Source organism: Panthera uncia, chromosome B1 (genome assembly GCF_023721935.1).
Source record: "Panthera uncia isolate 11264 chromosome B1, Puncia_PCG_1.0, whole genome shotgun sequence".
Taxonomy (NCBI): domain Eukaryota; kingdom Metazoa; phylum Chordata; class Mammalia; order Carnivora; family Felidae; genus Panthera; species Panthera uncia.
In genome coordinates, this window is record NC_064811.1 from 117,045,650 (window position 1) to 117,058,024 (window position 12,375).

A 12,375-nucleotide genomic window follows, 5' to 3' on the forward strand; every position below is an offset into this window, starting at 1 on the left:
GAGGACTGCCCATCCCAACACAGAATCACCAGTTATGACATTAAACTTCGTTAGGAACTAAAACTAAATCCTTCGTTAGGATTGCTTATGTATAATTAATCCACAAAGAAAAACGTCTACTGCTGCGTGGAACCAGTAACTTTGTCGACACAGTACTTACAAATTAGCAAGGTGAAAGCATTTACCCTAAAAGCAGGCACCTGTTAGGTGAGGGCTTAAAAAGCATTATTTCTCTCACCACTGGGAGTTCTTTGTTCATGTAGGGGAGGAAAAATTTTCCTTGACTCTCTTAGGATCACTGGCTGGATCTGAAAACCAAACTGATGACGATAACAGGAGAAAAACACACAAATTTACTGAATTTGTGCATGTACAAGGAGTCCTTCATAAGAGAATAAAAAGGGGTGCCTGAGTGGCTCAGTCGGTTAAGCCTCTGACTCTTGGTTTTAGCTCAGCATGATCTATTGGTTTTGGGTTCAAGCGCTGCATGGGGCTCCGCAATGATGGTGCTGAGCAGCCTGCTTGGGATTCTCTCTGCTCCTCCCCTGATTACAAGTTTGCTCCCTCTCCCTCTCTCCCTCAAAAATAAATAAACTTAAAAAACAAAAATAAAACAAAAAAACCCCAAGAAGATAAAGAAATAAAGAAGTGGCCAGGGCAGGAAGCTTTGATACCCTTTTGTCAAAGAAACAATACTTTGTGAAACATTGACAAGAAAAAGGGGTTTTGGCTAGGAGTACTGTAATTAGAGCTAGATCGTCCTCATTTTCCTTAACTAGAAAGATAAGGGTTAGTTTAACAAGGTTTGTTGACAGATTCCTCTGGTGCCTCTCTGGGCTGATAAGCGTAGGTCTCCAGTAAAAGGAGGATTTATTTCCTGCCTTTAGGCAGAAAAGGGAGAGCTTTTTCCATGTTTACTGCTTCTTAATTGCTTCCAGCTCAAAATAATTTCTAAGTCAAAGAGGCATATTTTTGGGTGACAATCTGGTTTCCTTTATCGGTTAGCAAATGGAGCATTTCCCTAGCTGTGAAGGTCTTCATGTGATGCAAAAAGTCCAATTCCTGGACAGTCTAGTGCTGAATCGCCAATGGAAACAATCTGAGAGCCCTGGTCTGCACTAATATCATCTCCATACCTCTGTTCTTAGCTCTCCCAAATTCACTCATACAGGTTTGATCACTAGGTTAGTAATGAAGGGCTCAGCAAGAGAATCCTGCATTTTCCTTCTTGTGTATCTTAATTTTTTTTTTTTCAACGTTTTTTTATTTATTTTTGGGACAGAGAGAGACAGAGCATGAACGGGGGAGGGGCAGAGAGAGAGGGAGACACAGAATCGGAAACAGGCTCCAGGCTCCGAGCCATCAGCCCAGAGCCTGACGCGGGGCTCGAACTCACAGACCGCGAGATCGTGACCCGGCTGAAGTCGGACGCTTAACCGACTGCGCCACCCAGGCGCCCCATCTTCTTGTGTATCTTTATAAAGTTCAGCCCTCCAAACGGCTGGTACTCAAACACATTTCTGACAGAATAGCTTATGGTGGATATTACACTTCTGATTGCGCGTGATGAGAAATGGCGTTGATCTCTTGGTGACATCCTCCAACCGGAAGCATGTATGTTCTTAATTTGCCGGGGATCCACGGAATTCCCAAAATTGTGTGAAAATTTTGGGGGTGTTTTCATTTTTCTGGAGATAGAGTCAATAGCTTTTAATAGGTTCTCAAGGAGGATAGTAAGGAAAATAAGGATAGTCCACACCATTATAATTAGTCTTGTGAAGAAAAATAAATAAATACAAAATCTAATAGGCCCTTAACTTATTAGCTGTGAGACCCATGGCAAGTCATGCGATCTCTCTAACATCTTACTTTCTTTTTTCTATAAAATGGGGATAATAATAGCAGCCATCTTAAATGGTATGTAAGGTAATTTGCTACTGAGGCCTATACAAAAGGGATAAAATACACTTTAAAATATCAAAGAATTAAAAAAATAGAAATGACTTCACTTAGAAAAGAGAACAGCTCAGAGAGAAGAGCTCTATTTTGGCAGCTCTTATTTTGGGAGGCATTTGCCTCTTCTAGAAAGGGCTACTGAGTGGCTGAAAGTCAGGATGTGCTTTTAACAGAATCAGAGAGTATGAAGACAAGGACAGGAATCAGTGTCAAACAGGTAGGGAAGCGATGATGCTCCAGTCTCTTTGCTTTGGGACCTTCAAGACCTACAACCTAATCATAAGTGTGAATCTAAGTAGGCAAAACCACCCAGAGTAAAGCTCAGTTTTGAAGCATATCAATACCTAAAACTAAAGTGAGTTGGGTTTGCAATTGGCAGGAAAAAAAAATTCTCTCCTATATCATCTTCTACTTCAGATTACTTCTGCAAAGTAGAAGTACAATGTCCAGTACATAATCAAAAGTAGCCAGGTACACAGGATGACATAATAGCATGAGCAAAAACCGGGAAAAACAAGAGACAACAGAACAAACCCACTTGGGCTCAAGATATTGGAGTGAACAGAGACTATAAAATAACTATGCTAGCTATGCTTAAGACAGATTTTTAAAAATGTTGAATTTTGACATATAACTGGAATTTATAAAAATTAGTGAAATGGAAATTTTAGAATTGAAAAAGTTATTCAGAATGGGCAGGCTTAACAGACTAAATGTAGTTAAAGAGATCGAACATTAAAACACAGACCAAAAGAAAATAACCAAAGTGAAGCAAGTAAAAATCAGAAGGTAACAGACATAGAAGATACAATGAGAAGATCTGATATACATGTAATAATGGGTGTGCCAGAAAAGAAGACGAAGTGAATGAGGGAAAAGCAATATTTACAGCAACAGTGGATGCAAAGTTTACAAAACCATTGAAACAAGTCCTTTATACCAAGCAGGATTTTTAAAAATTCACAAATAGCTGGATCATAGTAAAACTTCAGAAAACCAAAATCAAAGAGAAAACCTTAAAGGCAGCTGGAGAAAGACATGTTACTATTACCTACAAAGGAATAACAATTCAGAGTGACAGTTTACTCCTAAATAAATAAATAAATACATAGTAAACCAGAAGTAAATAAAATGGTAAATCTGAACACTATCTTAAACATGTAGAAAGTCAGAAGCAAATTAACATAGTAAATGGTAAATCAGACAATACCTTAACCTTGCTTACAAAAATATTACTGCCAACCATTCAAAACACAAACATCCTTCAGGAATGAAAGTAGGATGAAGATATTTTCAGACATAAAAAACAGAAAATTTCTCAGGAGCAGGGTCTCACTAAGAGAAACAGAAAAGGACTTTTTTCAGACAGTAGAAAAATGATTCCAGAAACGAACACAGAAATGGAAGAAGAAAGTACAAAACAACTGTAAACGTATGTGAAAATATAACTGAATACAGACTTTTAAAAATAGTAGTAATTGGGGCACCTGGGTGGCTCAGTGGGTTAAGCATCAGACTCTTGATTTCCGCTCAGGTCATGACCTCAGGTTCATGAGTTCGAGCCCCGCATAGGGCTCTGCACTGACAGTTTGCTTGCAGTTCTCTGTCTCCCTCACTCTCTGCCCATCCCATGCTCATGCTCTTTCTCTCTCCCTCAAAAGTAAATAAACATTAAAAAAAAATAATAAAAATAGTAGTAGTAGTAATAAAAATAGTAGTAATTACATGTTCTAGTGTTAAAATATATAAGGAATTAAAATATATTAAAACAGGGGCGCCTGCGTGGCTCAGTCGGTTAAGCGTCCGACTTCGGCTCAGGTCATGATCTCGCAGTCTGTGAGTTCGAGCCCCACGTCAGGCTCTGTGCTGATGGCTCAGAGCCTGGAGCCTGTTTCAGATTCTGTGTCTCCCTCTCTCTCTGACCCTCCCCCGTTCATGTTCTGTCTCTGTCTCAAAAATAAATAAACGTTAAAAAAAAAAATTAAAATATATTAAAACAATAGCATATAAGTTGGGGGTCAGGGGATAAATGGAGTTAAAGTACCCTTTTGTTACTGTGTTATCTGGGAAAAGATTAAAAGTACCAATTTAAAAAAATAAAATAAAATGAAAGTACCAATGAACAATATACTTTGATAAATCAAGAATGCATTAAAATCTCCAGAGTAACTACTATAAGAATAGTGAAATGAATATAAAGCTTCTTCTAGCTAATAGAGGCTTAAAAATGTAATCATTAAAAAAAAAAAAAATCCCATATCCTACCGAAAGGCAAGGAAGAAAAAACAGAGTAGGAAAAAAAAAAAAAAAAAGAAAGAAAGAAAGCACTTAATAAGATAGTAGAGTTAAACCCAAGTCACATGTACATTGACTAAATAATCCAATTAGGAGGCAAAAATTTTCAAGCAGGATTAGGAAAAAAAAATCAACTCTGTTATTTATAAAATGCACATCTAAAATATATACCACTGTATATCCTACAGACACTAAAATTATGGGAATATTATTCACGAATTTATGCCAATATATTTGAAAATCCTGATGAAAAAGATAAGTCCTAGAAATAGATTATAAAACTGACAATAAAAGAAAATTTTAAATTATTTGAATAGTTGTCATACCATTCAACAAACCCATGAATAAAAGTTCAAGGCTGGATTGCCTCACCAGAGAATTTTGCCAAACATGTCAGGATGAAATAATACTGCTATCACACAAACATCTGTAGAAAATTGAACAAAGTGAGCTCTCTCCAACTTATTTTTTAAAACTAGTATAATGGTGATACCAAATTTGACAAGAATGTAATGAAAAAGAAAAATTACAGGCCAATATTACCAATTCAAAAGGATGCAAAATTCCTAAATAAAAGGTGAGCAAGTGATACTAATAAACACATAAAAAAGATAATATATCACAGCCAAGCTGGATTATTTTTATATATGCAAATTTGGTTAAGCACTTGGAAGTCAATTAATGTAAGTCACTACACTAACAGAATAAAAGAGAAAATCATACGGTTGCCTCAACAGATGTAGGAAAGCATTTGAAAAAATTCATCATCCATATTTAGTTAAAAATTTTTGGCAAAAGAGAAATAAGAACTCCCTTAAAGTGAAAAAAAATTATCTACAAAACCACCATATGTTGAGTCTTTCTTTTGAGACCTGGAAAAAGAAGGGGACATGTACAATCAACACATTATTCAACACTATATAATTTGCCTGTACAAAAAAGGCTTAGAAAAAAATTGTAAAAGCATAAAAATTAGAAAAAAAATAAAACTGTCAATATTCTTAGAGGATATGATTATGTATGTGGAAGTATGTGGAAAATGCAAAAGAATCTACAGACACATTACCATAATTCATTTCATAAGTTAGCTAAGTTCTGGATACAAGGTCAATATAAAACCACAACAACTATATTTCTAGAGGTCAACAAAAAAGAATTAGAAAATGAAATTTAAAATTTGTTTTTAATGCTTATTATTTATTTTTGAGAGAGAGAGAGAGAGAGAGAGACGGAGAGAGACAGAGCACAAGTGGGGGATGGGCAGAGAGAGAGGGAGGCACAGAATTCTAAGCCGACTCCAGGCTCCAAGTAAGTGGTCAGCACAGAGCCTGACGCAGGGCTCGAGCTCACAAACCATGAGATCCTGACCTGAGCCGAAGTTGGACACTTAACTGACTGAGTCACCCAGGCTCCCTTGAAAATGAAATTTTAAAAAGATACAATATACAATAGGTGAAAAAATACAAAATATCTACTAAGAAATCTAATAAAATATGTGAGATCCCTCTACACAGAAAACTATGAAACATCATTGACAGAAATTTTAAAGGACCTAAATAAATAGAAGAACATACCATGTTCATGGACCAGAAGACTTGATATTATAAAGATACTAATTTTGCCCAAATTTATTGATAGACACAATGCAACTGCAGTTGAAATCCCAACAGTTTAAATCTTTGTTGCTGTTGTTGTTTTGTTTTGGTGGAACTTTAATAAGTTGATTCTAAGATGTTGTATAAATGTAAAAGACAAAGATAGCCAAGAAACTCTTAAAAAATAAAAGGAACAAGATAAGAGTACTTGATCAAATGAATATAAACTCTTATTATAAAACTAAAGTGTGGTACTGGTGCAAGAATATTCTAGTAGACAAAAAGAATAGACTAGAGTGCCCAAGCAAATCAATTGTCACATGTGTGAGCATTGAGTCATGACCAAAGTAGCTTTACAGAGCAGTGGAAACAGAATAGACTTAGCAATAAATCATGCTGGGGCAACTGGATGTCCATACACATTTAAAAAAAATAAACCTTGACCACTATCTCACACAATATGCAAAAATTAATTCCCAGTGAATCGTAAATATAAATGTAGGGGTTAGGGGCACTTGGGTGACTCACTCGGTTAAGTGTCCAACTTTGGCTCAAGTCATGACCTCATGGTTCACAAGTTAGAGCCCTAAGACCAGCTCTGTGCTGACAAATGACAGCTCAGAGCCTGGAGCCTGCTTCAGATTCTGTGTCTTCTCTCTCTGGCCCTCCCCCCACTCATGCGCGCACGTGCACACACGCGCAGGTCTCTCTCAAAAATAAATAAATGTCTTTCTCAAAAATAAATAAGTGTAAGAGTTAAAACTGAAAAGTTTCTAGAAGATAATACATTTATAACCTCAATCTGGAAAAAGACTTATTGAACAAGACATAATGAAACACTAACCATAAAGGAAATGGAACCTATAAAGAATTTGGATATTAAAATTAAGAACCTTTAATCATCCTTAAGAGAGTAAACAGGCAAGCAACAAGTGAAGATTCTGCCACATGGATAACCAACTATGAACTAATCTTCAGAATATATTTTTTAAAAATACCTACAACCAGTAGGAAAAAGACAAACAATCCAATTGAAAATTGGGCAAAAGACTTGAACAGGCATGTCACAGACTATTTCAAATGGCCAATTAATGCAAAAAGGTGCTCAACCTCATTAGTCAGGAAAAAGTAAGTGGTATCACTACAAAACCACCAGAAAGGTAAAATTACAAAGACTCACAATGTTGGCAAGGATACGGAGCCAGGGAAATTCCCATATGCTGCTGGTGGGAGTATATTGGTACAACTACTTTGGAAAACAGTTTGGTATTATCCGCTAAAGTTAAAGATACACATAACCTATAAGCTAGCAATTACTCTCCTGTGGACAGACCAAAGAGAAATGTATGCCCACAGGCATCAGAAACACCCACAAGAAAGATCAGAGCTACCTTACCTTCAATGCCCCAAAACAGATCATTCCAAGGTCCACCATGAACAAATGATTGCGGTATACTCGTATAATAGTTTTCTGTATAGCACAGAAAGATAAACTACAGCCACAAGCAACAACATTTGTAAATATCACAAACACAATGCTGAACAAAGAATCCAGACACATGAATACACACTCTGATTATATTCATCCCTTGCTCAAAAAAAAGGCAAAACCAAAATATGTGTTTAAAGAGATATGTTCTTTACCCAAAAAAACAAAAACCAAAAAACTCTAAAGAAAAGCACTAAAGTGTTTACCACAAAACACAAGGATAGTGGGTTTTTGTTTTTTGTTTTTTTTCTCTTTAGGAGAGGGTGAGTAGTGAATGGGAGGGGGTTACAAGGAGGAGCTTCTGGCTCAATGTTCTATTTATTATCCTGGTATTAGTTGCAAGGTGTCACTTTGTGATAAATCATTGCACTCCGCATCTTTTATTTTGTGTACTTTTCTGTATACATATGAAATCTCAGAGGAGGTTAAATAAATACATCGAATGCATCTACAATAAAAAAAACTTCTTTGGGGGTGCCTGGGTGGCTCAGTCAGTTAAGCATCCAACTTCGGCTCAGGTCATGATCTCACGATCCGTGAGTTCGAGCCCTGCATCAGGCTCTGTGCGGACAGCTCAGAGCCTGGAGCCTGTTTCAGATTCTGTGTCTCCCTCTCTCTCTGACCCTCCCCCGTTCATGCTGTCTCTCCCTGACTCAAAAATAAATAAACGTTAAAAAAAATTAAAAAAAAAAAAAAACTTCTTTGCCTCAGAACCTATGTATATTGCCTGGAATTGGGAAGAAGATAGCTTAATTAAAAAAAAAAAAAAGCAGAGTGCTGGATGACTCAGTTAAGTGTCTGACTCTTGATTTCAGCTCAGGTCATGATCTCACCGTCATGAGATCAAGCCCAGCAGCTGACAGCATGGAGCCTGCTTGGGATTCTTCTTTCCCTCTCTCTGCCCCTCCCCCACTGGTTCTCTCTCCCTCTCTCTCTCAAAATAAATAAGTAAACTTAAAAAAAAAAAAAAGCAAGTGTCTTCACTATGACCCATTATTTTTTATAGCTTTTGCACTACTATCTTACCAAGGACTGTGGACCACTGAGCACTCCTGGCCAGCTCTTACTGAGCAAGTTTCCCCCTCATCATCCTATGAACATCATCCATTTAAGGACTGGACAATGGTGCACTGGCCCAGATAATGCACACTATATAATGGTCCTGAGATCCTCCAGAAAATTTCCGATAATTGATGCCCAACACTTGGTCTTCCCTCCCTCCTCACAGGCTAATTTTTTTCTTTCTTCAGTTCTCAGCTCAAGTGTCACTTCTTCAGGGAAACTTGCCTTGCTCCCATTTCCATCCTCTTTTTCTGAGTGGAGTGACCAACATCATGCTCCTCTCCTTTCGATGTTAGTACTGGTCATTCTCAGTCTGCCCCCACCTCCCAGCTCCATCCCTGGGAGGCTGATCCCTTGGGACTAGATCACCAGGACATCCTATCCACCTGGCTTCTCTTGGGTTCTACTGATGAAAGGCAACAGCAGGAGCTAGCAGGGTAAGAGGAGAGAAATCAGGCATGTCCTTTCCACTTCCTTTTTGCTGTGCTCTGTGTTTCTGGGGAGGCTGCGTCTCCAGAGGCCCAAAGCTCCTCCTGCCTGGCTCCAGCTCATAAGGCTTCCAGGAACCTCATTCCTGCCGCCTAGGATGGTAACACCCCCCCACCACTGTGTCTTTCACTGGTTCTGGTAACCCTGCCCCCACCTTTCTAAGTTGTCTTTTCAAGAAACTCTTCATCTGAACTAGGTTTGAGTCTGTTTTCTGCTGGGACCCTGTGGATTGGCAATTTTATATTAATTTTTATGATTATTTTATAAACACTTGTCTACTCCACAAGGCTGTGAGCTTCTTGACACTGGCACTTCAGGCACTACCAACAAATATTTGTTAAATGATTTAGTACGTTAATGAATGCATGAAGGAACTCACATTAGGATCCAAATATACTATACATAGTACAAGGATTTCTAAAATGTCCCTGCTACCTTTAACGTGGCACCAATCTATCAGAGCAGACATTTTTCCTATGTTAGTTGAAAAGAGCCTTAGTTGGCAGTAATATTTTTACTCATGATGATAATCTCAATTATTCTTGCAGTAAGTGCAATAATGACAATTTTCCAATTAAAAAGATGTAACTTTCTTTCTGAAGTGAGTTATCAATAATGAGATTCCAAGCGGGCTATGGTTACTTATAGCTCTAAGAGTCAGTAGGAACATAATAAAAATATTAACTAGGAAAAGAAGGTTCTGCGTCTCCGAATCTTTCATAATCTATTGCAAATGACTCTAGAAAATAAATACTACATAGTAGTTACACGGCGTAGGACAGTTAGCCTCAGGTAGGAAATGTTCTTTGTTAATATAATAAACTATCTACTTTACATTGTTGTTTTAGGTTTAAAAAAGGACAATCTGAGCTGATCCCAGTTTTAGATACGCAAGCTACATATTAGCGTATATAGTTAGACAACTTCTACAAAATGAACTGGAAAATCCTGATTCTAGGCCACTAATCAGAATTTCCAGAACAGGGTCTGGAGCTCTGCATATTGCCTTCTCTTTCATGGCAGCAAATGTATAGAAAAATCAGGTTAGCCATAGGCCATACCATATACTAGCAAGATCCTTCAAACCAATATATGCCATAAAATGTGCCACTTGAATTTTAATCTTGAGAAAACCAGCCTGTAAACTACAATCTCAACTAAATACGTACCACATTGAGAATTTTTAGTTCATAGCACGGCATTTTGAAAGCCACAATTTAGCTAGCATGCAAACTGCCAGAGGGTGATAGATTTTGGACTCTGAAGAGGTCAAGGTTCATCTCTTTTCTGCAATCTCTTTCCTGGTTAAACCTCTCCCTTCTATTTCTGCAACTAACTTCTTCACTATAAAAAGTATCCCAGTTCTCTTCGTTCTAATCACCATGGGGAGGGGAAGGTCCAATTTCTCCAGTATGGTATGAGTTCAAGATTATTGGTCACCTCCCAGCAAGACAACTCGTGAGTTAATAACGAAGACCTTTCTAATAGGGCACTACTTGGGATATTGGTCTGATTTTATAATCCCGAAATGATAAGGCATGGTTTCAGTAATAGTTACAGTATTAATAACACCTTGTGAGGGGGTTCGGGTAAGTGACTGAGTTAAACTAGTTAAAATGCAGTTATAGCGCTAATTCGTTTCACAATCAGGTAACTTGCTTTCTTAGGTTCTTATTAGGTGCAACAACAACAACAGTATCCTTTTTCCTTATTCATTCTCTTCAGTCATAACTAATCTAGGAAATGACCACACCAGTCTCTTACTGATTGCTTCCCTGAAAACAAAAGAGCATTTTATACCTGATCCTGCCATGATCAGTAAAGAGAATGAAGTAAAAATGAACCATCCTTTGCCTCTCTTGCCCATATATAAAACGATAATTTTTAAGGAGGGTGGGGAGGTAGGAAGAAGTGCTGCATTTAATTCATAAGGGCTGCTCCCCCCACCCTCCCCCACCTCCAATCTCATCAACATCACCCACCTAGGGGGCACCCGGTACTCGAAGGGCCCCATAGCCTGACAGGGTCAGAGAAGAATCATCTCTTTCACAGACTGAAAAATCAGGACTCCTGAGGTCTTCCGCTCACCAAAGTGGGGCGGGTCGCCCGGCCCCGGGGGACCGGGCGGCGTCCCGGGCGCCCGCAGCCTAGGGCCTCGGGCGGCGCCGCAGCGCTCCCGGCCCCTCCCGCAGGGACTGGCCGCCGGTCCTTACCCGCTAGTCCGCCGCCGCCGCCTCCATCGCCCGCGTGCCCCTTCCTCCGCTGCAGGATGAAGTAGGGGTTGGCCCTCTCCGTGATCCACAGCGCGTTGGCCAGCAGCACCTCTTCGGGGTTCACCCACATGTTCCCGGGCGCCGCGGGCGGACGCACAATGGGCCCGAGGGTCAGGTCCTGCACACACCGGCGCGCACAGGCGCGCACTCCCGGGCACACGCGCGCCCTCCCGCTCGCTAGGTGCGGCGGCGAAGAGCGACTTCACCAGGCGGCGGTCCGCGGAGCCCGGGCCACAACAAAGCCCCCGCGGGCGGCCGGGGAGGACGGCGAGGACGCGGGTGCGGCGAGCAGCATCCTCCCCGCGGCGGCGCCGCCCCCCGCGAGCCCGCGGCCGCAGACGCCCAGGCCCGCCGCCCCGCAGCCCGGCTCCGGCCCACGGCGGCGCGAGGAGCGGGAGGAGGAGGAGGAGGAGGAGGAGGAAGAAGAGCGGGAGGAGGAGGAAGTGGTGGCGCTCAGTCCCGGGATCCGGATCGGCGGCGGCGAGCAGGGCTGCGGGAGCCTGCAGCCGACACGGCCCCGCGGCGAGCGCCGAGCTGGGCTGGGGCTCGGCTGCTACAGCAGCACCTAGCCGAGCTCCAGATCTCCTCAGTCTCTAGCCGCTCCGCGCCCTCGAGGTCACCGCGCGGTAACGCTCCGCGTCGGGGCCACTGGCACCTGCGGCGAAGCCCCGCTTGCAGCTGGAAGGACGCTCCGGACACTGCGAATGAATGACGCCAGCGCGGCTCACTTAGAGCGGGCCCGAGTGACACCAGTTTCCGCGGACGCGGGTCCTCCGCGGGCTCCGAGCGCTGAGCCCGGCTGCTGTGGCGGGCTTTGGGGGAACCTTCTGGGGACCGTGGGCCAAGCGCTCGGCCCCACGCCCATCTCAGCGGGGAGGACGCTGCCAGCCTCCGTGTGTGTGTGTGTGTGTGTGTGTGTGTGTGTGTGTGCCGTATGTTTATGGTTGACGCTCTGTGGGCTAGCGCCACCCCTCTTCCCAGGAAATAAGTGTTTCAAGGTTCCAGACTTGGAGCTAGATACCGGGTCGGAAGTGGACGCAGCCAATGGTTGTCCGTGTTTTTGTTTCCTGCATCCCAGGGCAAGTCATGCGCTAAACTTGTCACCGCCTGTAACCCCTCCCCCTCCCCATTGCATTGTAATTAAAGTGGCCCAGCTAAGTGCATTACATCACTTCTTTCCTTGACCTGAGGGGCATGAGCAGTAGCGAAGTTGGAA

General features: G+C 41.5%; 1 protein-coding gene across 3 annotated transcripts in view; it reads right to left on the reverse strand.

Annotated features, from left to right (window-relative positions):
• TBC1D9 (TBC1 domain family member 9) overlaps positions 1–12,140 on the reverse strand; it is a 115,465-nt gene extending 103,325 nt beyond the window's left edge. For all 3 annotated transcript variants that reach the window (XM_049632202.1, XM_049632201.1, XM_049632203.1), the window contains exon 1: positions 11,100–12,140. In XM_049632202.1, coding sequence (XP_049488159.1) covers positions 11,100–11,229 — 130 coding nt within the window. In that variant the 5' untranslated portion in view covers positions 11,230–12,140. The remainder of the gene's footprint in view (positions 1–11,099) is intronic.
• Between the last annotated feature and the right edge of the window lie 235 nt (positions 12,141–12,375).